Raw genomic sequence first — 27,197 nt, 5'->3', positions numbered from 1 at the left:
TGGGTTAAGGATCCGGCGTTTCAGTGAACTCTGGTATAGTTTGCAGATGCGACTTGGATCTAGCGTTGCTGCAGCTCTGGCGTGGGTTGGCAGCTATAGCTACGACTCAACCCCTAGCCTAGGAACCTCCATATGCCACAGGTGCAGCTCTGAAAGAAAAAAAAAAAAAAAAAAAAAGAGAGAGAACCCTGCAATTAAAGTTATGATCCAAAATATCTGGGAGCATGGTGTTCCTGTCATGACTCAGTGGTTAACAAACCTGACTAGTATCCATGAGGATTCGGGATCGATCCCTGGCTTTGCTCAGCATGTTTAGGATCTGGTGTTGCTGTGGGTGTGGTGTAGGCCAGCAGCTACAGCTCTGATTTGACCCCTAGCCTGGGAAACCTCCATATGCTTCGGTTTGGCCCTAAATAGACAAAATACAAAAAAAAAAAAAAAAAGCCTGGGAGCCAGTAGGCCAGCAGCGGACCCTGCCAAGGGAGGTTTGGCCCTGCGGTTTCCACTTGCCATTGATCCAGCCTTCCTACCTGAACAGCAAACAGACATATTCTTCCTAGAGTCCTACTAGGTCACCTACCTACTAGGTCACTCACCAGTGAGCAGGTTAGAAGTGGGGTCGATGATGCTGAGATGAGTTAGAGGTCAAGAAAGCTAAGATGCCTGTTCTGGGAGTGACCCTCTAGGAAGGCAGAGATTCAAGAGTTGTCACTCCATTCTCTTTCGGTTGACCCTAAATAGAAAAGCTGTCCTGCATAATTTTTTTTTTTTTTGTCTTTTTGCCATTTCTTGGGCCGCTCCTGCGGCATGTGAAGGTTCTCAGGCTAGGGGTCGAGTTGGAGCTACAGCAGCCAGCCTATGCCAGAGCCACAGCAACGCAGGGTCCGAGCCGCATCTGCAACCTACACCACAGGCCACGGCAACGCCGGATCCTTAACCCACGGAGCAGGGCCAGGGATCAAACCCGCAGCCTCGTGGTTCCTAGTTGGATTCGTTGACCACTGTGCCACGATGGGAACTCCGCATAATCTTAAGTAGTACTGCCACTCACATCTACATTCAGGTCCTAGACTGTTTCTGGTCATTGAAAGCATTTTGTACTTTTTCCAGCCCCATGTCTCTGAGACAGGATTATTCCTACTCAAGTACTCAAAACATTACAAAAAAGAGAAAGGAAATATTTTGTTAGATGATGCCTAATGAAACAGTCAGTGAGGAGTTCCCGCTGTGGTGCAGGGAATTAAGGATCCAGCATTGTCTCTGCAGCATCTCAGGTTGTTGCTGAGAGATGGGTTCAATCCCCAGCCTGGTGCAATGGATTAAGAACTGGGTGTTGCAGCAGCTGTGGCTTGGGTGCAATCTCTGGCCTGGGACTTTCGTACACTGTGGGTGGGGCAAAAAAAAAAAAAAACCCAAAAAACAAAACAAACAGTGAGTGATAAGACAATAAAATGCTTTAGAACTGGGGAAATGAGGTCAGGAAAAAGTTATCCTCTGAGGTTACAGATTCATTCACTCAAGTGTCTATTGAGCTGGATGCTTTAGCTACGTACTGGAGGTTAGCTGTGAGAGGAAGGTGGTCTCTGCTCTCATACTCCTGTGTGTGTGTGTGTGTGTGTGTGTGTGGCCACGCCCAGCCCACGGTGTGGGGAAGTTCTAGGCCAGGAATCAAACCCACACCACAGCTGTGACAATGCCACTAGGCCACCAGGGAACTCCTTTTTTTTTTATTATACCACTTGCCAAAATTAACTCAAAGTGGATTAAAGATTTAAATTTATTTATTTATTTTTCATACTTATACCTAAGCTGATCATTTTTGTTTGTTTGCTTGTTTTTTACTACTCAATGAACTTACTGCATTTGTAGTTGTACAATGATCATCACAATCCAATTTTATAGGATTTCCATCCCACAACCCAAGCACATCCCCCCACCCCCAAAACTGTCTCCTTTGGAGACCATAAGTTTTTCAAAGTCTGTGAGTCAGTATCTGTTCTGCAAAGAAGTTCCGTCTGTCCTTTTTTCAGATTCCATATGTCAGTGAAAGCATTTGATGTTGGTGTCTCATTGTGTGGCTGATTTCACTCAGCATGATAATTTCTAGGTCCATCCATGTTGCTAAAAATGCCTTTATTTCTTGCCTTTTAATGGCTGAGTAATATTCCATTGTGTATATGTACCACATCTTCTTGATCCACTCCTCTGCTGATGGACATTGAGGTTGTTTCCATGTCTTGGCTATTGTAAATAGTGCTGCAATGCACATTGGAGTACATGTGTCTTTGTGAGTCGTGGTTTTCTCTAGACAGATGCCCTGGAGTGGGATTGCTGGATCAAATGGTAGTTCTATGTTTAGTTTTCTGAGGCATCTCCATACTGCTTTCCACAGTGGTTGCACCAATTTACAATCCCACCAACAGTGTATTAGGGTTCCTTTTTCTCCACACCCTCTCCAGCACTTCTTGTTTGTAGACTTTTTGATGCTGGCCATTCTGGCTGGTGTAAGGTGGTACCTCATCGTGGTTTTGATTTGCATTTCTCTAATAATGAGTAATGTTGAACATCTTTTCATGTGTTTTTTGGCCATCTGTATGTCTTCTTTGGAGAACTGTCTGTTTAGATCTTCTGCCCATTTGTTGATGGGGTTTTTTGTTTTTTTGGTATGGAGCTGCAAAAGTTGTTTATAAATTTTGGAGAGTAATCCCTTGTCAGTCGATTCACTTGCAAAGATTTTCTCACATTCTGTGGGTTGTCTTTTTGTGTTGTTTAGGGTTTCCTTTGCTGTGCAGAAACTTTGAAGTTTGATTAGGTCCCATTTGTTTATTTTTGTTTTTATTGTCAATACTCTAAGAGGTGGATCTGAGAAGATGTTGCTGTCGTTTATGTCAGAGAGTGTTTGGCCTATGTTTTCCTCTAGGAGTTTGATAGTGCCTGGTCTTATATGTAGGTCTTTAATCCATTTGGAGTTTATTTTTGTGTGTGGTGTTAGGGAGTGTCACGGAACTCCTGATTTTTCTGCTTTTAGTACTTGTTCCTAAAAAGGACTTTCGTATCTATGTTCACAAAATCTTAAATTTGGACAGTAGTTTTCTTGTAATGCCTTTGACTTCTGCACGTTAATAATATTTTATAAAATTAACTGTGATGGAGTTCCTGTTGTGGCTCAGTGGTACCGAACCCAACTAGTATCCATGAGGATACGGGTTTGATCCCTGGCCTGGCTCAGTGGGTTAAGGAGCCAGCATTGCCGTGAACTGTGATGTAGGTCGAAGACGTAGCTTGGATCCCGAGTTGCTGTGGCTGTGGTATAGGCCGGCAGCAGTAGCTCCAGTTTGACCCCTAGCCTGGGGACTTCCATATGTCGTGGGTTTGGCCCTAAAATAACAAACAAACAAAAAACTGTGAAGTGTTTCTTAAACATTTGTTAGTATTCACCAAGCCACTGAGGCCCTGAATTTTCATTGTAGAATGGTTTATTCTTTCAAATTCAATTTCATTAACAGGTATAAAGCTATTTGCATTTTTTATTTTGGAAATTTTTGTCCTTTAGGGAAAATGATCATTTTTTTTACATTGTCAAATGTATTTTGGCATGAAGTTGCCCATAATATTCCCTTATTATCTTTTAAATTCTGTAGCATCTGAACTGATGTTTCCTCTTTCTTTTAAATGAAGGGCAGTGAGTTTAGATGATAGTTGTGACAAATAAAGCCATGTTCACTCAGTATGCTCTTTCTTAATATTGGCAGTTTATGTTTTCTTCTTTTTTTCTTGCTTAATCAATCTATAGTTTTATCAATTTTATTTTTTTCAAAGAGATAACAGTTTGTTCATTGACTTTTCAAAATGTTTCTATTTTTTGGAGTTCCCGTTGTGGCTCAGTGGGTTAAGAACCCAACTCAGGTCCATGAGGATGCGGGTTTGATCCCTGACTTCACTCAGTGGGTTAAAGATGCAGTACTGCCATAAGCTGCTGGGTGGGTCAGAGATGAGGCTTGGATTCAGCATTGTTGTGGCTGTGGAGTAGGCCTCAGCTGCAGCTCCAATTCACCTCCTGGCCCAGGAACTTCCATATGCTAAGGTTCGGCCCTAAAATGAAAAAAAAAAAAAAAATCCTGGAGTTCCCATCGTGGCACAGTGGTTGACGAATCCAATTAGGAACCATGAGGTTGCAGGTTTGATCCCTGGCCTTGCTCAGTGGGTTAAGGATCTGGCGTTGCTGTGAGCTGTGTTATAGACCGGCGGCTACAGCTCCAATTAGACCCCAGCCTGGGAACCTCCATATGCCGCGGGAAGCGGCCCTAGAAAAGGCAGAAAAGAAAAAAAAAATCCTTCTATTTTCTATTTGATTTCCATTTATTTGTTGTTTTCTTCTTGCACATACATTTAATTTGCTTTGCTTTTCCAAGATGCTTAACTTTCATTCTGTTTAAAATATTTTCTAATTTTGCTTGTGATTTTCTTCTTAGATCCGTATCAATACTTTTTGTCTCTCAATCTCACTCTGCCTTGTGCAACAACCTTTTCTCCTGTATGTTTATTCATTCAATAAGATTTATTGGTCGCATGCCATGAGGTGGTAGGTACTGTTCTAGGTACCCAAGAGACATGAGTGAATAAAAGTATGTATCACTGCTCACATAGAATATATAATTTAGAAGTTATTATTTTATGATTTGGCCTATATTTACTCCTATCAGAGGGTCACCTTTCTTTTGAAGTCTTGACATACTGTTTCCCTCCTATATCTCTGTTATAACTTAACAGAACTTACTTGCAACTATGAAATATTATTGTCTTTTAATTTTAAAAGTACTTATTACCTCATATTTATACTTACACAGTTGATTCAAACCTCCTGTCTGCATATATTTTCTAAGTTTACAGTCATCTTTTTGAGAGATGATGTTTATTGGGAGACGTCTTCTTCTTTGTCATATTTATGCTTTGTTATGTCTGAACTCAGGAAAATGGACTGAATTTTCATAAGCATTGTCTAGCTTTAGCATTTAATCATAACCAAGCTTTCCTAACATTGTCAACCAAAAAAAAAAAAAAAAAGATTCTGCGATTATGCTGATTCAACTTTTCTCTTTTATAATTTCACTGTTTGAAAAATGAACCAAGTAAGGAGACTTTCCAATGACTTTAAACATAATTAACAGCTTTTCCTGGTCATTTGTGGAGTGATCATAGTTTTTAAAGAAAAGCATTAAAAAAACCCACAAATAAATATAAAATTAACTGAAAAATGAAGGGGTGATAAGGGATTCATATTCATAACATATAAAGACCTTTACTTTTATTTATTTATTTGTTTTACAGCTATACCTGTGGCAAATGGAAGTTCCCAGGCTAGGGGTTGAATCCAAGCCACAGCTGCCAGCCTATACCACAGCAAGACAGGATCCAAGCCTCTTCTGAAACCTACACCACAGCTCACAGCAACCCTGGATCCTTAACCCACTGAGCGAGTCCAGGGATCAAACCCAAGTCCTTATGGATACCAGTCAAGTTCGTTACCCCTGAGCCATAATAGGAACTCCTAAAGAACTTTAAAAATCCAACAACAGAATCAAATTGAAAAATGGACAAAGGGGGAGTTCCCATTGTGGCTCAGTGGGTTAGGAACCCAACTATTATCCATGAGGATGTGGATTGCATCCCTGGCCTCCTCAGTTGGTTAAGGATCTGGTGTTGCTGTGTCTGTGGTGTAGGCAAGCAGCTGCTGCTCTGATTTGACTGATAGCCTGGGAACTTCCATATGCCAAAGGTGAGGCCCTAAAAAGAAAAAAAAAATTAGACAAAAATGAATAGACATTTTCCAAAGAAGATATAGAAATGGCCAATAAACACATTTTAAAAGATGTTTAGGAGTTCCCTTCATGGCTCAGCAGTTAACGAACCTAAGATCCATGAGAATGTGGGTTCAATCCCTGGTCTTGCTCAGTAGGTTAAGGATCCAGTGTTGCTGTGAGCTGTGGTGTAGGCTGGTAGCTGTAGCTCCAATTGGACTCCCAGCCTGGGAACTTCTATATGCTGAGGGTGTGGCCCTAAGGAAAAAAAAAAGTTCAACATAACTAATCATTATGGAAATGCAAATCAAAACCAAAATGAGGGCATTCCCATCATTTTGTTCCCATCGTTTCCAGTGGAAATGAATCCTACTAGGATGCATGAGGATTTGGGTTCAATCTGAGGCCTCGCTCAGTGGATTAAGGATCCAGTGTTGCCATGAGCTGTGGTGTAGGTCGAAGACGCGGCTTGGATCTGGCATTGCTCTGGCTGTGGCCTAGGCCATCGGCTCCACCTCCCATTCGACCCCTAGCCTGGGAACCCACATATATCGCAGGTGTGGTCCTAAAAAGACAAAAAACAAAAACAAAAACAAAACCCAGATTTGGTCTGGGTACTGTGCTGATGTAATTGTAGAAACCAGGAAGCAAAAATATTTCAATAGCTAGTCCCTATGAAATTTTTTTTTTTGTCTTTTTGTCTTTTTAAGGCCATACCCATGGCATATGGAGGTTCCCAGGCTAAGGGTCTAATTGGAGCTACAGCTGCTGACCTACGCTAGAGTTACAACAACACCAGATCCAAGCTGCATCTGTGAACTACACCACAGCTCACCACAACGCTGGATCCTTAACCCACTGAGTGAGGCCAGGGATCAAACCCGCAACCTCACGGTTCCTAGTTGGATTCATTTCCACTGTGCTACGATGGGAATTTCCCCCCTTTAAAATTTTTAATTAATTAATTAATTTTGGGGATACTACAAGGCATATGGAACTCCCAGTCCAGGAATCAGATCTGAGCCAGAGCTGCAACCTATGCCACATCTGCAGCAACACTGAATCCTTAATCCACTGTGCCACAGCAGGAACGCCTAGGTAGTCCCTTTTATCTTGAAATTACATTTAAAAATGATTACCTTACTTTGGCATTGTCTCACTTAATGGCTAGAGACTGAAATATTAAAATAACAGTAATTCAACTAAGTTCTAGGAGACAGATAAATTTTCTTTTTTTTTTTTTTTTTTTTTTTTTTTTTGTCTTTTTGTTGTTGTTGTTGCTATTTCTTGGGCCGCTCCGGCGGCATATGGAGATTCCCAGGCTAGGGGTTGAATCGGGGCTGTAGCCACCAGCCTACGCCAGAGCCACAGCAACATGGGATCCGAGCCGCGTCTGCAACCTACACCACAGCTCACGGCAACGCCGGATCGTTAACCCACTGAGCAAGGGCAGGGACCGAACCCGCAACCTCATGGTTCCTAGTCGGATTCGTTAACCACTGCGCCACGACGGGAACTCCAAATTTTCTAATTTTAAAAGCACTTAAATTACTCTTATTACAACGTATATGCTTATTTAATGTGCAGTTTAAAAGGTATAGGGTTGCATAACATGGTTGGGTTAACGCTGCCATAGGAGCCTCATTAAAAGTGTTCTCTGATGCTGTACTATCAATATACTTGTCCCTGGGTATCCACAGGGAATTGTTTGAAAGAGCCCCACTGATAAATTTTCTGAGGCTGCTCAATTCTATGTTCAATGGCATAAACATTGCATATAACCTACACATGTCCTCCCCTACCATGCTTTAACTCTTCTCTAAATTACCTATAATGCCTAATGCAATGTAAATGCTGTGCAAATAGTTGCCAGCACTATTTTGCTTTTTGGAACTTCCTTTCTTCCTTCCTTTCTTTCCTTTTTTCTTTTTGTCTTTTTAGGCATATGGAGGCTCCCAGGCTAGGAATCGAATTGAACCTGTAGCCACTGACCAAGCCAGATCCGAGCCTCATCTGAGACGTACACCACAGTACAGGGCAACACTGGATCCTTAATCCACTGAGCGAAGCCAGGGATCAAACCTGCACCCTCATGGTTACTAGTCAGATTTGTTTCCGCTGAGCCACGATGGGAGCTCCCTAGTTGGGATTCTGAACCTGCCGAGCCATAAAGGGAATTACTCCTTTTTCCTTTCTTTAACCCCTGTATCTTACCCTCATGGTTCTTCAGTCTGAGTGTCCTACTGCTACAGAATATCTTGTATGTGTTATATGTTAAATTCACATATTATTTTACTTAATGTTCATAGCAATCCAGGGAAAGTATTATTTCTATCTTAATGGATGAGGAAGTTCAGATGCATTACCACACAGTGAGTCATTGGCAAGGTAGAAGTTTAGAGTCAAGGCAATGGGTCTCAAAAGTTTCCCCTCGACTCCACCAGCATGCTAACCCTTACTCTGTGGATCCGATGCTTTCTGAAACCTCAACTCTTCCATGAAGCAGGAGGAAGAGAAGATATAAAATATACATCACTGAGGAATGGCCCTAAGCCAAATGGAAGCAGAGAAATGACACACAAAACAGCTTCACGATAATCTGGTTCTTTTTTTTTTTTTAATTAAAGCATAGTTTATTTGCAATATTGTGCCAATTTCTGCTGTACAGGAAAGTGACCCAGTCATGCGTATATATGCATTCTTTTTTTTTTTTTTTTTTTGGTCTTTTTAGGGCTGCATCGGAGGCATGTGGTTTCCCAGACTAGGGGTCTCATCAGAGCTGTAGCTGCTGGCCTACATCACAGCCACAGAAACGCCAGATACAAGCAGCATCTGCGACCTATATCACAGCTCACGGCAACACTGGATCCTTAACCCACTGAGTGAGGCCAGGGATCAAACCTGAAACCTCATGGTTCCTAATCAGATTCATTTTCACTGAGCCAAGACGGGAACTCCTGCATTCCCCCTTTTTTTTCTTTTTTTGTCTTTTTGCTATTTCTTTGGGCCGCTCCTGCAGCATATGGAGGTTCCCAGGCTAGGGGTCGAATTGGAGCTGTAGCCCCCAGCCTATCCCAGAGCCACAGCAATGCAGGATCTGAACCGAGTCGGCAACCTACACCACAGCTCACGGCAACGCCGGATCCTTAACCCCCTGAGCAAGGGCAGGGAGCGAACCCTCAACCTTTTGGTTCCTAGTCGGATTCGTTAACCACTGCACCACGATGGAAACTCCTGCATTCCCTTTTTAATGTTATCTTCCATCATGGGCAATCCCAAGAGATTGGATACAGTTCCCTGTGCTGTACAGTAGGATCTCATTGCTTATCCATTCTAAATAGTTTGCATCTACTAACCCCAAACTCCCAGTCCGTCCCACTTCTCCCCTGGCGTAGGCCAGCAACAACAGCTCCGATTAGACCCCTAGCCTAGGAACCTCCATATGCTGCAGGTGCAGCCCTAAAAAGACAAAAAAAGAAAAGAAAAAAAAAAAAAAGAAAATTGCTAAGCTGGTATTTTTTTTTAATCTTCCTTCTCTAATTTAATTATTTTTGCATTTGTTTGCGCTTGAGAATATTTCCTATTGTCCTTTGTTTCTGAGTTTACATCATGTCCTGAACAGTAGAGTAGTTTATTTCAATTCATGCTTTCTTGTTCCTTGTACATCGTTGCACTTTGAATAGTGTTCTGATGGGACGACTGCTCTGGGCTTTCATCACACTCAGACAGAACTCTGCTTTCCTCACTCTCCATGCACTGCTGCCCGAGACCGAGGCCCAGGATTCACACTAATTCCCAGAGTACAAGCCAGACTCTCAGATAACTTGACTTTGCCACCAGTCCTTCTACACGCCTCTACTCCTGCTCGTTTTCCTGTTTTAGGTCATGCGCCGCTTTGGCCCATGCCTTCTGTCAGGACCAAAGTTCCCACACGTATTTATAGTAAAACCTCTCAAGGGGATTCAATTAGCTAATTCCTTAGCTGAAGAGCTGATGTTTTTCATAAAAGAAAGTACGAAGTACCCTGACCCCTTCAGGTCTGTATTGGCGTCCAACCATCAGGAAAACAGGGACCAGTCTTCTTATCCTAGAATTTTCGAGCACTTGCGAGAGAGATAGTGGTTTATGAAGCCATTTTCAAGGAGCTTCAATTCCTGGGCCAGGGACTGAACCAGTGCCACAGCAGTAACCAGAGCCAAAGCCGTGGAACACCGGATCCTCAAATGCTGAGCCAACCAGGGAACTCCTAGAAAGAATGTACGTGAATGGATTAATGCAAAAATAAAATGTTTATGTATATATGTTTATATGGATATATTATTCAGCTACTAAATGAAGTTGTGTTATTTGTGACAACACAGATGGACCGTAAGGGCATCCTGCTAGCTGAAGTAAGTCAGAGAAAGTAAATATTGTATGATCTCTCTTATATGTAGAGTCTTAAACAAACATCTAAAAAAAAATTAAGGAAAACAACAAACAAACCATATGACCAAGTTCATAGATACAAAGATACTGGTGGGTTTCCAGTGGCAGAAGTTGGGGAATGAGTGAAATGGGTGAAAGGAGTCAAAAGACACAAACTTCCCAGTTATAAAACGAATAAGCCATGGGGACGGAATCACAGTGTGGTGACTACAGTTAAGAACACTGCATTGAGTTCCCGTCGTGGTGCAGTGGAAACAAATCCGACTAGGAATCATGTGGTTGCGGGTTCGGTCCCTGGCCTTGCTCCGTGGGTTAAGGATCCAGCGTTGCCATGAACTGTGGTGTAGGTTGCAGATGTGGCTCGGATCTGGCATTGCTGTGGCTCTGGTGTAGGCCATCAACAACAGCTCCAATTAGACCCCTAGCCTGGGAACCTCCATATGCTTCAGGTGCAGCCCTAAAAGACAAAGACAAAAAAAAAAAAAAAAAGAAAAAGAAAAAAAGAAAATTGTTAAGCAAGTAAATCTTAAATGCTCTCATCATAAGGAAAAAAATTCTGTAACTATGTATGGTGACAGTGTTAACTAGATTCATTATGGTGACCATTTTGTAATACAGACAAACATGGAATCATTTTGTACACCTGAAGCTATTATAATGTCGTATGTAACTACACCTCATTTTAAAAAAAAGGAAAACTAATTAACCTTTCTTATTTTAATATCTCAAAGAACTTTGGGTATCTAGTTAAAACTCAGTTAATAAGGGCAATGAGGGAAGTTACAAATAATGGATCAATTGGACTAGAACGCAGTACTACCCCTTACCCCAGAGAAATCACAAATTGTCGAATTGCCGAGTGTGGTTTACCATGCACTCAAACAGCTTGGTAAACTCATCCTTAATAACTGACTCTACCTATACTTAGTACTTACTTCACTTTAGAAAATGTTTTTTACTTAGGAAACAGTCATAAAGTGTTAGGCACAGTCTAAGCACTTTACAAGTAAGTCTCTTAACAACTCTATATAATGTGGATACTAATATTATTACCCCCATTTAGAGATGAGAAAACTGAGATACTAAGGAGGGTGTCACAGCTAAAAAGTAAGGGACACAGAATTTGAACCCAGGAAGCCTGCTTGAGAGTCTGTGTTCTTAGCCATAACTGCATATATGTGGCTTCTCTCTGCCAGTAGATGTTGGAGGCACTAAATTCTGCACATTGTTTTTTCCTGAATTGTGACTCTAAGCCAGAGATGTGGCAGGAGCAAGGAATACAAATATAAAAAGACATAGTCTTGCTCTCTGGAAGTAAATCAATTGTTATTCAACATAGCAAACCACAAAACTTTGGCTTTAAAATAGGAGCCTTTTAATTGCTCACAATTCTGCAATCTGGGCTGGGCTCACTCACCCATTTGCAGTTAACTGATGGCTCAAGTAGGACTAGAGGATCCAAGATGGCCTTACTCATGTTTAGCATCTCAGCTAAGATAGCTGGAACAGCTGGAGGCTGGCTAGGCTTCTCTCCTGGTTGTACATCCTCAAGGAGGCTCTCTGATGCTTCTTTACATGATGCCTCGGGGCAGTGAAAAAGCAAAAGTGGAAGCAGCAAGGTCTTTCAAATGCTGGGCTTGGAACTAACCCAACATCATTTCCTCTGTACTTTTTTGGTCCGAGCAAGTCATAAGGCCCACCCGGCTTCACTACGGCAGAAGATTATATAATGGCTTGGATTCAGGGACGTGGGCTGTGGTACCTTGGTGGGTGGTCGACAGAGGGACACAGAAGGAAAGACAGCATTCTAGGCAGAGAAAACAGCAGAGGCACAGGCACATGGTGCAAGAAAGCATGTTGTACCTGGGGAATAACAAATCGTTCAAAGCGATTGAAGAAAAGGGCACTCTGAGAAAGAACAAGGCTGAGGAGGTTGAAGAAGGAGGTGGAATCAGATCAGGAAGTGGCATGGGTGCCTTGCTAAGAGGTTTCAAATATGACCCTGAAGGTCACAGAGAAATTTTCATTGGGCAAGCACACGGTATGATATGTGTATTTCAAAATCACTTTGGGAGTTTGTGAGCAGGGGGGAGATGGGAATCAGGAAAATCAGTGAGAAAGCAATTGTAAGATAACAAGTATAAGAAGATGGGACCTGAAGTGAAAAATGGCATAGGGATCAGAGAAGAGAAAAAGAGCTCCAGAAATTCTAAGCAGCAGGAGGAATAGGATAAGGCTGTGGAAGGAAAAACATGAAATGACGCCCGGGTTTCTGACTTCAGCTACTGAATAGATACAGGTGATTGAGCTGTTCTCATTTAAGTTTTGGATTGATTGATTTTTTTTTTCTTTCTGATGACGGCATCCATGAGATTGATGTGGTATCTCATTTCCCAGACTAGGAATTGAACCAGAGCCACAGCAGTTAAAGTGCCACGTTCTAACCCCTAGACCACCAGGGAACTCCCTGGATTAATTGATTTTGAAATGTCTGTGTAACAATCAGTAGAAGTATGGGGAAGACATGTTGGATATACAAATCTGAATCCTAGAAGAGAGATACAAATACAGACCTTATTAGCAAACAGGTGGTTTTAAGAAGCCATCAATTTCCCAGAAGTGTGGGGAATGAAGAGAATAGAGGCCAGGAATGACTAAAAGAGAACTACATTTAAAGATGAGAAGAGAGGAGTTCCCGTCATGGTGCAGTGGTTAACGAATCCGACTAGGAACCATGAGGTTGCGGGTTCGGTCCCTGCCCTTGCTCAGTGGGTTAACGATCCGGCGTTGCCGTGAGCTGTGGTGTAGGTTGCAGACGTGGCTCAGATCCCTCGTGGCTGTGGCTCTGGCGTAGGCCGGTGGCTATGGCTCTGATTCGACCCCTAGCCTGGGAACCTCCATATGCCGCGGGAGCGGCCCAAAGAAATGGCAAAAAGACAAAATAAATAAATAAATAAAAAATAAAGATGAGAAGAGAAAGAGAAGTCCATATAGGAAACAAAAATAAGAACCATAAAGATAGGAAGATACCTGAGGGTGGGGTGGGGTCGGGGTGTTGCCCCACAGGTTGAGGGAGAAAAGAATTGCTAAGGTACTTGGAAAATTGCCAGTGGGATTTGACAAGTGATCGCTGGTGACCATACTGAGACCAGTTTTAGAGGAGTTATGATGCCAATATCTCAACTGCTATGGATTGAGGAAACTTGTAAGAGAAGAAGTGTGAGTTGATGGGGGAGTGGGAGCTGCAGGAAGTTAGCGTTCCTTCAGGGAGTTCCCTTCATGGCTCAGTGGAAACAAATCCAGCTTATATCCATGAGGACACTGGTTCGATCCCTGGCCTCATTTTGTGGTTAAAAATCCTGCCTTGCCGTGAGCTGTGCTCTAGGTCACAGATGTGGCTTGGATCTGGCACTGCTATGGCTGTGGCGCAGACTGGCCGCTGCAGCTCTGATTCAACCCCTAACCTGGGATCTTCCGAGAGGGAAGTGTGTAGGTTTAAGAGTATATGTGGTGAAGGCTCATAATGGTTGCTCTGAGAAAGAAAACGTTTGAATGCTATTTCCTGCCAGTTTCTGCTCAATATTCTTCTCACTCTCATGCCAGTCTTTGGGGAAAATCCCTCTGCCTTTTCATTCTTTCTTCCTCTTTGCTCTTTTTTGTTTGTTTGTTTAGGGCTGCACCTTTGGCATATGGAGGTTCCCAGGCTAGGGGTTGAATCCGAACTGCAGCTGCTGTCCTACACCACAGCCACAGCAATGCCAGATCTGAGCCACATCTGTGACCTACACCACAACTCACGGCAACACCAAATCCTTAACCCAGTGAGGGAGACCAGGGATCAAACCCAAATCCTCATGGATACTAGTCAGATTCTTAGACTGCTGAGCCACAATGGGAACTTCCCTCTTCACTCTTTAAAACCGCTTTCATTGTAATCTGGCATTTGTCTCTATATAACAACCACTTTCAAAAAATCACCAGTGACTTTTGTGTTTTACCTAAGGTACATTGTGTCACTTAATATTATTTGTTCAAAAGAATGACTATATGTATGCTTCCTTTTTTTTTTTTTGTCTTTTGAGGGCCGCACTGGCGGCATATGGAGGTTCCCAGGCTGGGGTCTAATCGGAGCTGTTGCTGCCGGCCTACACCACAGCCATAGCAACACCAAGATCCAAGCCGCCTCTGCAACCTACATCACAGCTAACGGCAACACTGGATTCTTAACCCACTGAGCGAGGCCAGGGATTGAACCCACAACCTCATGGTTCCTAGTCGGATTCGTTGCTGCTGCGCCACGATGGGAACTCCTGCTCTTAACAACATACTTTGTGATTCTGTCTAAATTATTTAACTCCAATTTCTAACAGTGAAATGGGAACATAAACTATTTTCTCCCAATCTCAGTGGAATATCGGAAGAGTTGATAAAATGAGGTTGTAAGGTACATGGAACATCTCTGATAGGATTGTAGGATTGTTTCAGGGATTGAATGAGATAATATAATAACAACATCAACATTATAAGATAATGTAAAATTCTTAATAAATATCTGGCATATGGTAGCACATAGTAATGACTATATTTTAGTTTAAAAATAGCGAATGAGGAGATCCCATTGCTCTACAGTGGAAATGAATCCGACTAGTATCCATGAAGATGTGGGTTCTAGCCCTGGCCTTGATAAGTGGGTGGGGGATCCAGTGTTGTGGTGAGCTGTGGTATAGGTTGCAGACACGACTGCGTTGCTGTGGCTGTGGTGTAGGCCGGCAGTGGTAGCCCAAATTTGACCCCTAGCCTGGGAACTTCCATATGCCATTGGTGTGGCCCTAAAAAGAAAAGAAAAGAAAAGAAATTAGCAAACTAAAATTTAGCAAGTAAAAAAAAGAGGGCCAATTATTTAGGGGTGCTCAGGTGAACAAATATTTGGTGTTTATGAAATGATTTGTCTGGAAATTGCTTCCAAGTAATTTCTCATGTTGGAGGTGGGATAGAGGAATTGACCAGCTAGTGAAGCTGGACATTCATTATCCTTTTTTTTTTTCCCTGGACATTCATTATTCTAACTTTGCATACATTTGAAAATTTTTTTCTTTTTTCTTTTTTTGTCTTTTCTAGGGCCACAGGTGTGGCATATAGAGCTTCCCAGTCTAGAGGTCAAATAGGAGCTACAGCTGCCTGCCACAGCCACACCACAGCAGTGTGGGATCCAAGCCTCATCTGCGACCTACCACAGCTCACGGGCAATAGCGGATCCTTAACCTGCTGAACGAGGCCAGGGATTGAACCTGCAACCTCATGGTTCCTAGTCAGATTCATTAACCGCTGAGCCATGACCGGAACTCCCTACACTTGAAATTTTAATAATAAAAGGTTATGATTGTTTCACTGTATGTAACTATGTTGATGCAAATCACTTGGTATATACATATACACGAAATGCAATGAAAATCTAGTTTGTAACAAATTAAATGGCTTTTTGAAGTTTATCTATCTTTCACCCCACTCCACTCTCCAAAGTAAAGGAGTAATGCAACGATTTAATTTGACATATAGACAATGATTGGAATTTATGGCTTTCATAATATCATAAGTGGGCATCATTTCAGAAACTAATCTTTTTCTGTACCACCTAACCAACTTTAGTCCTTATAAGAAAAAAAAAACTACACTCCCCAGCATGCATTGCACGACATCGTCAACACGAGGACCTCGCGTCGCCGAACTGGTTGCCCTCGCCTTATTTGAATGGGAATAATCCTGGCGAAAATTGACGTCTGTGGCTCAGAGTAGATTTTCGAGTATTTGTAAGACAAGCTCGGTAGAGCGTGCGGTAGGAAGGAGACAGCGTGGTACCTTTATGTTCAGGCATCGCCCCAGGCAGCCTCGCCCTTTTCTGGGGCTTCCGTGCGGCAGGAGGGCTCCGTTAGTGCGCTTCCAACATGGCGACGCTGTTGGCGGTAAATTCAGGTAGGTGCGGCCGGGGCAGAAGGCAAATTGTGGGGCAAGGTGCTGATCGGTTCTTAAGGGAGAGACCCGGGCTGTGGGGTTCCTCGGAGTCCAGTCCCCCATTTGTGCACAGTGCCCGCTTCTCTCCAGCCGGGAGCCTAGATTCCCGCTCCTCCCCAGTTTGAATGGCGCGCGTCGGCTCTGCGGGTGTTAAGAATTGGGCTTTGAGGGTCGAGGCGAGGAAGCTCGGTCCACCGGAACCCGGCGTGGAATTCTCGCAGTTCAAGGCCAAGCCTGTTCTCTTCCATTACTCACCCCATTATGTGTCCGTGATCCAGGTTTCATATGTAGTTTTCCAGCAATGAGGTCAGGGGACCTGAGATATTTTTTTCAGCCCATGCCGAAACTCGTACTTTGTATTAGGCACTTGGATCGCTCATGGAGGTTGGGGGGTTATGCAGGAAGCGAGGTTCCTTGGTTATGAAGCCTGAAATTTTGAAGGTGGCCGAGGACTACCATGACTCCCAGCTCTGCAGTTGTGGCCTGTCCCTGGATGCTTCTGTACCTTTGGAACAGTAGATCCTCGGGACAGGGCAGAATCTAGAAGGTTGTAAAGAAACTCTGGAAGATTTGGATTGGGCAGTTCTCAATCTGGGGCGGAACTCCCCCTCCCTGCGGGGGGGCATTTAAAAGAGTGGGTGCATTTTGATTGTCCCGGTTCCTGGGGTGCTCTGCTGGCGCCTAGTGGGCGGGTCTAGGTTGCCAGACATGCTGCAGCGGCGGGAGCGTTCCTGAAAATCAATTTCCTGCTCTGAATGTCACTGTCTTGTTTGAGCCATGCTAAGCTTTATGGGCAGTTAAGAGCACATCGGTGAGGTAAATCCTTGTAAAGAATCTCACTCAAAGAGAGCTCTTTCTTAGGGCGCCTTTTCTTTCTGTCTCTACGCAGTTGGTTTTTTTGTTTTTTGTTTTTTTTGTTGTTGTTGTTTTTTGTTTTTGTTTTTGTCTTTTTAGGGCCGCACCTGTGGCTTAGGGACGTTTCTAGGCTATGGGTCGAATAGGGTCTAAGGCTGCCGGCCAGTGCCGCAGCCACAGCGACCCTGCGTGATTGGAGCTTTGTCTGAGACCTACACCGCAGTTCAAGGTAACACTGGATCCTTTAACTCACTGACAGGCCAGGGATGGAACCCACGTCCTCATGAATGCTAGTCGGATTGGTTACCAGCTGAGCCGGGATGGGAACTCCCTATGCTGTTGTTTTGTGTGTGTGTGTGTGCTGGATTGTTTTCACACGACTGATACTCTTGAAAACGTGTCTAAATCTGACTTTTGCAAATCAAACCATTTCAGAAACACTATGATAAATTATTTTGTAATAATGAAGGATTATGTTTATTGAGCACCTCCTTTTCCCCAGGCACCATGCTAGGAGCTATCTTTTATCTCATTTAATCCCCTTTATCCACCTATGGAGTAGCTACTATTAAATACTCCATTTTACAGATTTGGAAATAGAGTGGTTAAGTAACTTCTTCAGGGTTATACAGTTAATGATTCAAAGTCAGTCTTTGATGATACTTAAACGTGTTCCTACTGAAGCACAAGCTAATTCATTTCATTACATAAAATTTCCATATACCTGAATTTAGTAATGAAGTTACTTCCTTAATCTTGCTGTCTTGCCCTCCTAACCCAGATGTAAACTTAAAACAAAGTTTTCATGTTATACGTGTGGTTATATACTTTTCTTTAGTACATGCTCATCCTAAATTAGTATCATTAAACATAAATCATTGAAGGAAAAGGAGTTGCCAGCAATTTCAAAGCATATATACATTGTATAGTGAGGCCTCCTGGCAGTGGTATTTAATTGGTCACATAGAAAGGAAACTTTTTGAGGGACTGAACTCTGGCCACAGTAGCCAGCTGAGCTGCTGAGGTGACAGCACTGGATCCTTAACCTCCTGAGCCACAAAGGAGCTCCCAGGAAGCATTTTTAAAAGCCCAGGCAGGAGTTTTTTTTTTTTTTTTTTTTTTTTTAGGGCAGCATCTGCACCATATGGAGGTTCCCAGGCTAGGGGTTGAATCAGAGCTACAGCTGCCACTCTACACCACAGCCACAGCAATGTGGGATACAAGCTGGTCTGTCTGTTCCCAGGCTAGGGGTCTAATCGGAGCTGCAGCTGCCGGCCTACACCACAGCCACAACAATGCCAGATCGGAGCCTCGTCTGCGACTTACACCACGGCTCACGGCAATGCTGGATCGTTAACCCACTGAGCAAGGCCAGGGATTGAACCCGCAACCTCATGGTTCCTAGTTGGATTTGTTAACCACTGAGCCACGACGGGAACTCCCAGGACGATATTTTTAAAAAATTAAATGTCCAGGCAAGGAACCCAAATGCCGGTTGACAAATGAATGGATAGACAATGTGGTCTGTAGATACAATGGAGTGTTATTCAGCCTTAAAAAGGAAACCCTGTCCTATGCTGCAGCATGAATGAATCTTGAAGACATTCTGCTAAGTGAAATAAACCAGTAGCAAAAAGACAAATACTGGATGATTCTACTTAGATGGGATATTGAAACATATTGAAAGTAGCCACATTTTATAGAAACAAAGAATACTGGAAAAGAGGTTTGTCTACCACCTCCCTTCACATTTCACCCTAATCATCACTTGCTCAGTGACTCCTTCCCTTCCCTGACCTCCCTGGCTAGGCCAGTTTCCTATATTATAAAAAAATATATGTATATAAATGTATATATGTAAATATTTTTTGAACCTATACCATAGCTGTGACCTGAGCCAGCGAAATGATGATGCTAGGTCCTCAACCTACTGCCCCACTAGGGAGCTCTTTGTATGTGTATATATATATTTTTGTTTGCTTGTTTTTTAGGGCTGCACCCAGGCTAGGGGTCAGATTGAAGCTGCAGCTGCTGGCTTATGCCACAGCCACAGCAGTGCCAGATCTGAACCACATCTGTGACCTATGCGAAAGCCGGATCTTTAACCCACTGAACGAGGCCAGGGATCAAACCTGCATCCTCATGGATACTAGTCAGATTTTTAACCAACTGAGCCACAGTGGGAGCTCCTTTGTGCATAGTTTTGATGTGTTATTGGATGCCTCTTCATAAATGGGAAGAAGTGGAATTGTCTCTAGAAATCACTAAGCTTTGTCAAGCTAAGTATGTAAACTCCAAAGAAAGCTATTCTTGGAAGTTCCCTTGTAGCACAGTGGGCTGAGGATCCAGCTTTGCTGCAGCTGCAGCACAGGTTGCATCTGTAACATGGATTCAGTCCCTGGCCCAGGAACTTCCACATGCTGTGAGTGTAGCCAAGAAAAAAAAAAGTTATTCTTCAAAGGTTCTATAAAGTATTACTTTTACAGTTTACTTTTGTCAGCCTTTTGTCAGATTTAAAAAATACCCGTGGTAAAGCAAGTTTCACAGTTGCAAGAGTCATTTTTGATAACTTTCCTTCATACCCTGTACCACTTAACAGTTTGGACTCTACCAACAGGTCTTGCCTTTCTATTTTCCTGTCCTCATCCTGGTTAAGGTTCCATCACTTTATGAGTAGCTTACCTACCTATCAGTTTTGGGTCCTGGCACTTCATATTCTGTTTAGTCCATCAGTCACACCATCATCCAGTTTCATTTTGTCATCTACTGCTTGAAGCTTTCCCATTTACTAATAGAAAAAATTCCATCTTGGCCAGAAATCCAAGGCTCAAACTGCTCAGCAATCAAAATAGTGGCAGTAAGTGATTTTTGTAGTACTTTTTTTTTGTCTTTTATTGTAGGGCCACATCTGTGGCATATGGAGGTTCCCGGGCTAGGGGTCGAATCCGAACTGTAGCTGCCAGCCTATACCACAGCCACAGCCACAGCAACACAGGATCCGAGCCGAGTCTGCCACCTACACCACAGCTCACGGCAAATGACAGATCCTTTAACCCACTGAGCGAGGCCAGGGATCAAACCTGTGTCCTCATGGATGCTGGTCAGATTCTTTAACCGCTGAGCCATGAAGGAACTCCTGTTTTAGGTGTTCTCATAGCACTCTGTACTTCTTCATCATGCCTTTTTTCTATACTGGTAGTTGTGTTTTGAATTCTGTGTTTAATATCTGTCTTGTCAATCTGTCCATTCCTTGGGCCCTGGGATCTTGTCTCTCTTTTTTTTTTTTTTTTTTTTTTTTTTTTATTTTTTTATTTTTAATTTTTTTTGTCTTTTGTTGTTGTTGTTGTTGCTATCTCTTGGGCCGCTCCCGCGGCATATGGAGGTTCCCAGGCTAGGGGTTGAATCGGAGCTGTAGCCACCAGCCTACGCCAGAGCCACAGCAACGCGGGATCCGAGCCGAGTCTGCAACCTACACCACAGCTCACGGCAACGCCGGATCGTTAACCCACTGAGCAAGGGCAGGGACCGAACCCGCGACCTCATGGTTCCTAGTCGGATTCGTTAACCACTGCGCCACGACGGGAACTCCAGGGATCTTGTCTCTTGCTTGCTCTGCAATCCCTGGCACATGGAAGGCCTCTGGTAAATATTTGCCAAGTGAATGAATGATCCAGCTAGACTAGTTTGGTCTGTCCTCTTCCTGCACATCCCTCCTTAAAATAATTTTTGCCCAGTACATTACCTTCTTCTGCAGCATTGTTCATCAGATTGTAATGTGTTTAATTAGGTTACAACTATCTTCCATGTCATTCTGATTGTCCTGGTGACTTTAGTGGGATTTGTGTTTTCTCAGAAAGCAGTTAAATGTTTGCAGACCCACCCTTTGCAGTTGAAACTATAGTTGGTTCAAATTTCATTGGATGAGCAAGTGATTGGTTTTGACTCGTTGTTCTTTCAAAGTCTTTATAAACATACAGAGGTACCAAATCTGATTGTTTGCAAAGGGAAACCCTGGGCTTCAAGGTCCAAGGTTGTGTTTTTCAAACCATGCTCAGTAACACAGAGCAAAAGCTCTGTAAGTATTACTTACTGTTGTTACCACCTTTACAAAGCAAAATGCGATCCTTTCTGTATGAGTTTATAAAAGAAGAATTCCCTTATTTCTTTCTGTGTTGTTTTTTGGCTTTTTTGTTCTCTATGCCTTTTTTTCCGTCCAACGGCAACCAAGGCATGTGGAAATTCCCAGGCTAGGGGTCTCCTTGGAGCTGCCACTGTCATCACAGCAACATCGGATCCAAGCCACATCTGCAGCCTACTACGCTGCAGCTTGTGGCAATGCCAGATTCTTAACCCACTGAGTGAGGCCGGGGATCAAACCTGCCTCCTCACAGAAATAGTATTGGGTCCTAACTTTCTGAACCACAACAGGACTCCTTTTTTTTTTTTTTTTAAATGGCCTCACCCTCAACATTTGGAAATTCCCAGGCCAGGATTGACTCTTAGTTACAGCTTCGACCACATCAGATCCCCTAACCCACTGTGCTGGGCCAGGGACCAAACCTGCACCTTTTTTTCGTTTGTTTGTTTTTGGATGACAGCTTCTTTATTAAGCAATGGCATAGACTTTACATGATATGATGACGATTCTGGCCACCCAAACAAGTGAAGGCAGAGTAAGGGGAATTATAATTATAGTCACACGTGTTAGGAACCTTATCAAGAAAAATTCATTTCCATAAAGGTGGTTCCTTTTGAGGGTAAGTTGCCCTGTTTATAAAAAACTGATTTTGTGTACTGAGGTTTGGGTGTTTAATATTTTTTCTTTTTAGGGTCGCACCTGCAGCATATGGAAGTTCCTGGGCTAGGGGTTCAATCGGAGCTACCGCTGAGGCCTCCGCCACAGCCACAATAATGATGGATCCAAATTATCTCTGCTTCCTGTGCCATGGCTTACAGCAACACCAGATCCTTAACCCACCGAGCGAGGCCAGGGATCAAACAGCATCCTCATGGATACTAGTTGGATTCTAAACCCGCTGAGCCACAATGGGAACTCCCTCCAGAACTATTTTCAGGCCCCTCAATCTTCAATCTGTGTATTGAGGAGCACAGGTCCTACACTTTTACGCCAAACCTGCACCTCTACAGTGACCTCAGCCGCAGCAGTTGGACTCCCAACCCACTGTGCCCAGCAGGAACTCCTCTATGCTGTTTTTTTTGTTTGTTTGTTTTTGTTTTTTTTTTTGTCTTTTTGTCATTTCTCGGGCTGCTCCCGCGGCATATGGAGGTTCCCAGGCTAGGGGTCTAATCGGGGCTGCAGCTGCCAGCCTAGGCCACAGCCATAGCAACAGGGGATCTGAGCCCTGTCTGTGACCCACACCACAGCTCAAGGCAAAGCCTGTTCCTTAACCCATTGAGTGGGGCCAGGGAACCAACCTTCGTCCTCACTGATACCAGCTGGGTTCATTACTGCTGAGCCACAACGGGAATGCCCTGATATTCTTTTAAATTAATGTTTGATTTGTCTATAGAACTCTTTATGTTTTAAAGTCGCTGTGAGCATGACTAAAATGTGCAGACGATAACCTTATCATATTTTCCAAATACATGTTTTATTTGATGCTGGTTTATTTTTTTCTTTAAGCTGCTAGTCTGTGGGGTCCTTACAAAGACATTTGGCAAACCGTGGGAAATGCTCTTTGGAGAAGACAACCTGAAGCCGTCCACCTTCTTGACATGATTCTGAAGAAGCACAAACCTGACTTCATCTCATTGTTCAGAAATCCAGTAGGAAAATTTCTTTTTATGCTTCTTGGATTTGCTTTTTCTTTTCTTTTTTCTTTTTAAGACTAATGGAGCAAGGGAATTCTTAATGCATGTAAATGACATATCTTACTTGTTCTAGTGTGTTGATTCAAATTTTTTCTAAAAATGGAATTTTTCTTAGCAATTATTATCTTTTTTTGATTCTCCATATAAATTAAAATTGTATTTATCTCTAGCGAGGAGATATCTTAATAATGTCTGAATATGATTTAGAAAGTTCAGTATATTCCAGAAATAAGAGCCTCATTGGAATTTCTGACTTACAGTTAATCCAACTAAGCTTAGTAAGATTGATTATTTTATTTATTTCCAGGTATACTTCAACATTTTAACTCTTCATAATGTTATGTAAGTTGTGTTAGCTGAACTAATTAATTCTTACATACCATTAATCACTGCATTTTGACATACATTTCAGCCAGGAGTTGAGTACTTCACTGGCTGGGATTTGTATTTGGAAACTCCTTTCCCCGCTGTTTGGCAGCTTTGTTTTTTATACACTAACAAGACTCTCTAAGAACTATTTATGAATTTGTCTTACCAGAAAGAACCTTAGCTTGAGAGACAGTTGAGCTGAGTTCTTGTCTCGACTCTACCACTAAAGAGTTGTATAACCACAGGCAAGTCACCTGACTTATCTGAGCATCAGTTTTTCCCTTCTGTTAATAGAGGAGTTGGATTAAATAACTGAATGCCCTTTTTCAAGGTATAAATACCTAAAGCTTTTATGATCCATCTGGTATTCTATTTTATATGTTATTTATTAAATATTTGCACAAAGTAAGCCTTTTTGCAAATAAGACTACATTTTTAAATAACGTACTAATAAGCTATTATCAGCCCTACTAATTAATTCAACATTTCATTTCCATTTGTTGTTTCCCACTTGAAGACTTTGTTGTTTTTATATTTATTAAAGATATAATTGGAAAATTCCTTAGATACTTGAAAAACAGTAGGCTAGTTTGTGTGATTTCTCAACATTTTGTAGTTCAGAGTTTAGGAGAAGCGGTTACTGAGAAAGTCATAGTAATATAAAAAGTTAGGAAGTTCCCTTGTGGTGCACAGGTTAAGGATCTGATGTCGCCACAGCTGTGATGCAGGTTGCAACTGTGGCACAGGTTCAGTTCCTGGCCAGAGCACTTGCATATGCTGTGGATGCAACCAAAAAAAAAAAAAAAAAGAAACTGAAGGTAGAATGTTACCACAATGTACTTGTAGGTTTTCTACAATATTATTGCACAAGAAATATTCCTGTTTGTCATGATATCAGGCTGCTTTATGAATAAACTTCTCCAGTAACCTTTTTTTTTTTTTTTTTTTTTTTTTTTAAGGTCACAGGTGTGGCATATGGAAGCTTCCAGGCTAGGAGTTGCAGCTGCCAGCCTATGTCACAGCCACCACAACACCAGATCCCAGCCATATCTGCAAGTTACACCACAGCTCACAGCAATGCCAGATCCTTAGCCCACTAAGTGGAGCCCGGGATCGAACCCATATCCTCATGGATACTAGTCGGGTTCGTTTCTACTGAGCTACACGGGAAACTCCTCCAGTAACAATTTAGTACCTTGTCTCTAATATGCACTTTTCATTGCATGATTCTATTTATTCATTCTATTTATTTTCATTGTTGTAGCCAAAAAATGTTCAACAACATGAGAAGGTTCAGAAAGCCAGTACAGAGGGAGTTGCCATCCAGGGTCAACAGGGAACCCGACTTCTTCCTGAACAGCTCATTAAAGAGGCCTTTATCCTCAGTGACCTTTTTGATATTGGAGAATTGGCAGCTGTTGAACTTCTTCTTGCTGGTAGGTTGACACTTAATGAACCTATGTTAAGGTAATACATAAATATAAAATGTTTATTCACTTGTAATTTGAAGTATTATATCATTTAGATTCTAAAATGGTTTCTAAGGATGTAGCTTATTCAAAATATTTCCTTTTGTTTATCTTCGACCAATCGGAAGGTTTTAGTTAGCAGAGTTGTTAAAGGAACTTTAACTGTTTCAAGATAGGCTTCTCCGTGGTTGTTGCTTAGGAAAAAATAACTGGCTGCATCTCTGACGTTTTATAGTAGAAAGTATTTATTGTCATATAATGAGTAAGAAGGTAGTATTACTTCTTTTTTGGAATTTTTTTTGAGGGGTTGATTCAAATAAAGAATAAGATTATTTCAATAATACTGAGTTCTAGGAAGAAAATAAAACAAGGCAGGGGGATGTAGAGAGATGTGGGCTAGTAGGGGGCAGCTGTACGTGGGGTACTTCGGGACAGCCTATCTGAGACTAGGACTTTTGTCTTGACACCTGCGTGATGACAAGATACCAGAATTGTTGGGGTGGGATGTTCCAGGGAGAGCAGACAGCTTGAGGTAAGAAGAAAGACATGCTGAAGGATAAGAGACCATCGAGAATGAGGGGGAGAGTAAAGGAAGACAAGGACAGAGCCAGAGTCAGATCATAGGCTTGCAGGCCATGAAAATTGCAATGGTGAGCTGTTCTGACTGCAGTGGGAAGTTGTTAGCAGGGGCTGTAAGCTGGAGAGTTGCAGAAAGAGCGAAAGAATTGGGAGTTCCCTGGTGGCCTAGTGGTTAAGGATTCATTGTCACTGCTATGGTTCGAGTCATTCCTGAGGTTTGAGTTACTGCCATGGCTTAGATTCAGTCCTTTGTCCAGGAACTTCCACATGCTGTGGGCATAGCCAAAAAAGAAAGAAAGAAAAAAAAAAGAGAAAAGATTGAAATTTCCATAAAATAAGTAGTTGATTTTAATTATAAAGGAGGAGACGTGTAGAAGACAGGTGGTTATTTTATTTTTTTACATTTTAGGGCCACATCTGTGGCATATGGAAGTTCCCAGGCTAGGGGTCGAATCAGAGCTATAACTGCAGGCCTATACCACAGCCACAGCAACGTGGGATCCGAGCCCAGTCTGTGACGTATACTACAGCTCATGGCAATGCTGGATCCCCAACCCACTTAGTGAGGCCAGGGATTGAACTTGCATCCTCATGGATATGAGTTACATTTGTTTCCACTGCGTCACAATGGGAACTACCAGGTGGTCATTTTAATTGGAAGAAAGTCTAATATGTCTAAAGATATCGTGTGGCTGCCAAAATTCTTTTTGATCTAAGGCTGCATTAAAAAAAAAAAGAGGAGTTCCCTTTGTGGCTCAATGGGTTAAGAAAACAAGTAGTTATCCATGAGAATGCTAGTTCAATCCCTGGCCTCTCTCAGTGGGTTAAGGATCCGGTGTTGCTGCAAGCTGTGGTGTAGGCCGACAGCTGTAGCTCTGAGTCATCCCTCTAGCCTGGGAATTTCCATGTGCCGAGAGTATGGCCCTAAAAAGAAAAAAAAATGAGTAGGCATATATCAGGCGGAGTGGGTGAGCACTCAGGAGGACAAGGGCATCGAGGCAGAAGCAATCGCCTGTACAAAGGTGTAAGGCAGTGAGACGAATTTGGGAACAGAGGGGAGGAGTGATTGGGCCAAGGGAAGAAAAAAGCCATAGGAAATGAGACTGAAACTATAGGGCAAGGTACTTCAGTGAAGACAGAATCAAACTTATTCAAAGGAGAGCAGTTAAAAGGGCAAGTAAAAGCTGAAACATAAGAAAAGGTTTTTTAGTTTTCCAGGGGAAGAAACTTTCAAATATTCGAAAGATTTTATATGAAAGAAAATAAACCAATTTGTGGCTGTTTGAAGTAGAGGACCCTGAGGGCCCCTTAAACCCTGAGATTCTGTGATCTTTTGAACTGAGTATTGGTATAGTGATTTTTGTCTCAGCCTAAATACATGTGTGTTTGTTTACTAAATTATTTCTCCAATGCCTTTTCTAGGAGAGCACCAACAGCCACATTTTCCTGGCCTCACCAGAGGATTAGTAGCTGTTCTTTTATACTGGGATGGGAAGCGATGCATTGCAAATTCCCTGAAAGCCTTGATACAGTCTCGACGAGGAAAGACATGGACTCTTGAACTCAGGTCTATTTGCATGTTTGGATTTCAAGGGGTTAATTAGAAATTGCTTGAAGAATTATAATTTTAGAACCAAAATTTCTCCTTAGAATGTATAGTTTAAGTAAAGTATGTAACATAAGTTGAGTAATAAATACTCCCTTATTCTCCCAAGAACTCCCAAGAATGGCACAACAGAGAGTTCCCCTCATGGCTCAGTGGTTAACGAATCCAACTAGGAACCATGAGGTTCTATCCCTGGCCTTGCTCAGTGGGTTAAGGATCTGGCGTTGCCGTAAGCTGTGGTGTAGGTTGCAG

At 42.5% G+C, this 27,197-nt stretch overlaps 1 protein-coding gene and 1 long non-coding RNA gene across 5 annotated transcripts in view; one reads left to right on the top strand and one right to left on the bottom strand.

The window, feature by feature from the left end:
- Positions 1 to 8,396: 8,396 nt before the first annotated feature.
- On the bottom strand, positions 8,397 to 16,785 carry LOC146394926 (uncharacterized). The gene is made up of 2 exons (XR_014833735.1): positions 16,083 to 16,785; positions 8,397 to 10,044 (listed from the first exon to the last, which is right to left on the bottom strand). It is a non-coding gene; the product is annotated as an uncharacterized LOC146394926 (long non-coding RNA).
- NUP205 (nucleoporin 205) overlaps positions 16,155 to 27,197 on the top strand; it is a 102,719-nt gene continuing 91,676 nt past the window's right edge. For 2 of the 4 annotated variants that reach the window (XR_014833734.1, XM_021079230.2), the window contains exons 1-4: positions 16,155 to 16,196; positions 22,735 to 22,877; positions 24,556 to 24,727; positions 26,762 to 26,906. Coding sequence is in view for 2 of the 4 variants with exons in the window: in XM_021079230.2 (XP_020934889.1) it covers positions 16,169 to 16,196; positions 22,735 to 22,877; positions 24,556 to 24,727; positions 26,762 to 26,906 (488 nt within the window). In the remaining 2 variants the exon portion in view is untranslated. Of the gene's footprint in view, positions 16,197 to 16,908; positions 17,052 to 22,734; positions 22,878 to 23,229; positions 23,265 to 24,555; positions 24,728 to 26,761; positions 26,907 to 27,197 lie in introns of those variants that run through there. The other 2 variants (XM_085005395.1, XM_021079228.2) reach the window with 2 other exon arrangements.

The sequence above is a fragment of the Sus scrofa genome, chromosome 18 (genome assembly GCF_054392235.1).
Source record: "Sus scrofa isolate SSC_HxYL_T2T_F1_AM1 chromosome 18, Sscrofa_HxYL_maternal_Yorkshire_Landrace_v2.0, whole genome shotgun sequence".
Lineage (NCBI taxonomy): Eukaryota > Metazoa > Chordata > Mammalia > Artiodactyla > Suidae > Sus > Sus scrofa.
This window is presented reverse-complemented; position numbering and strand designations above follow the sequence as displayed.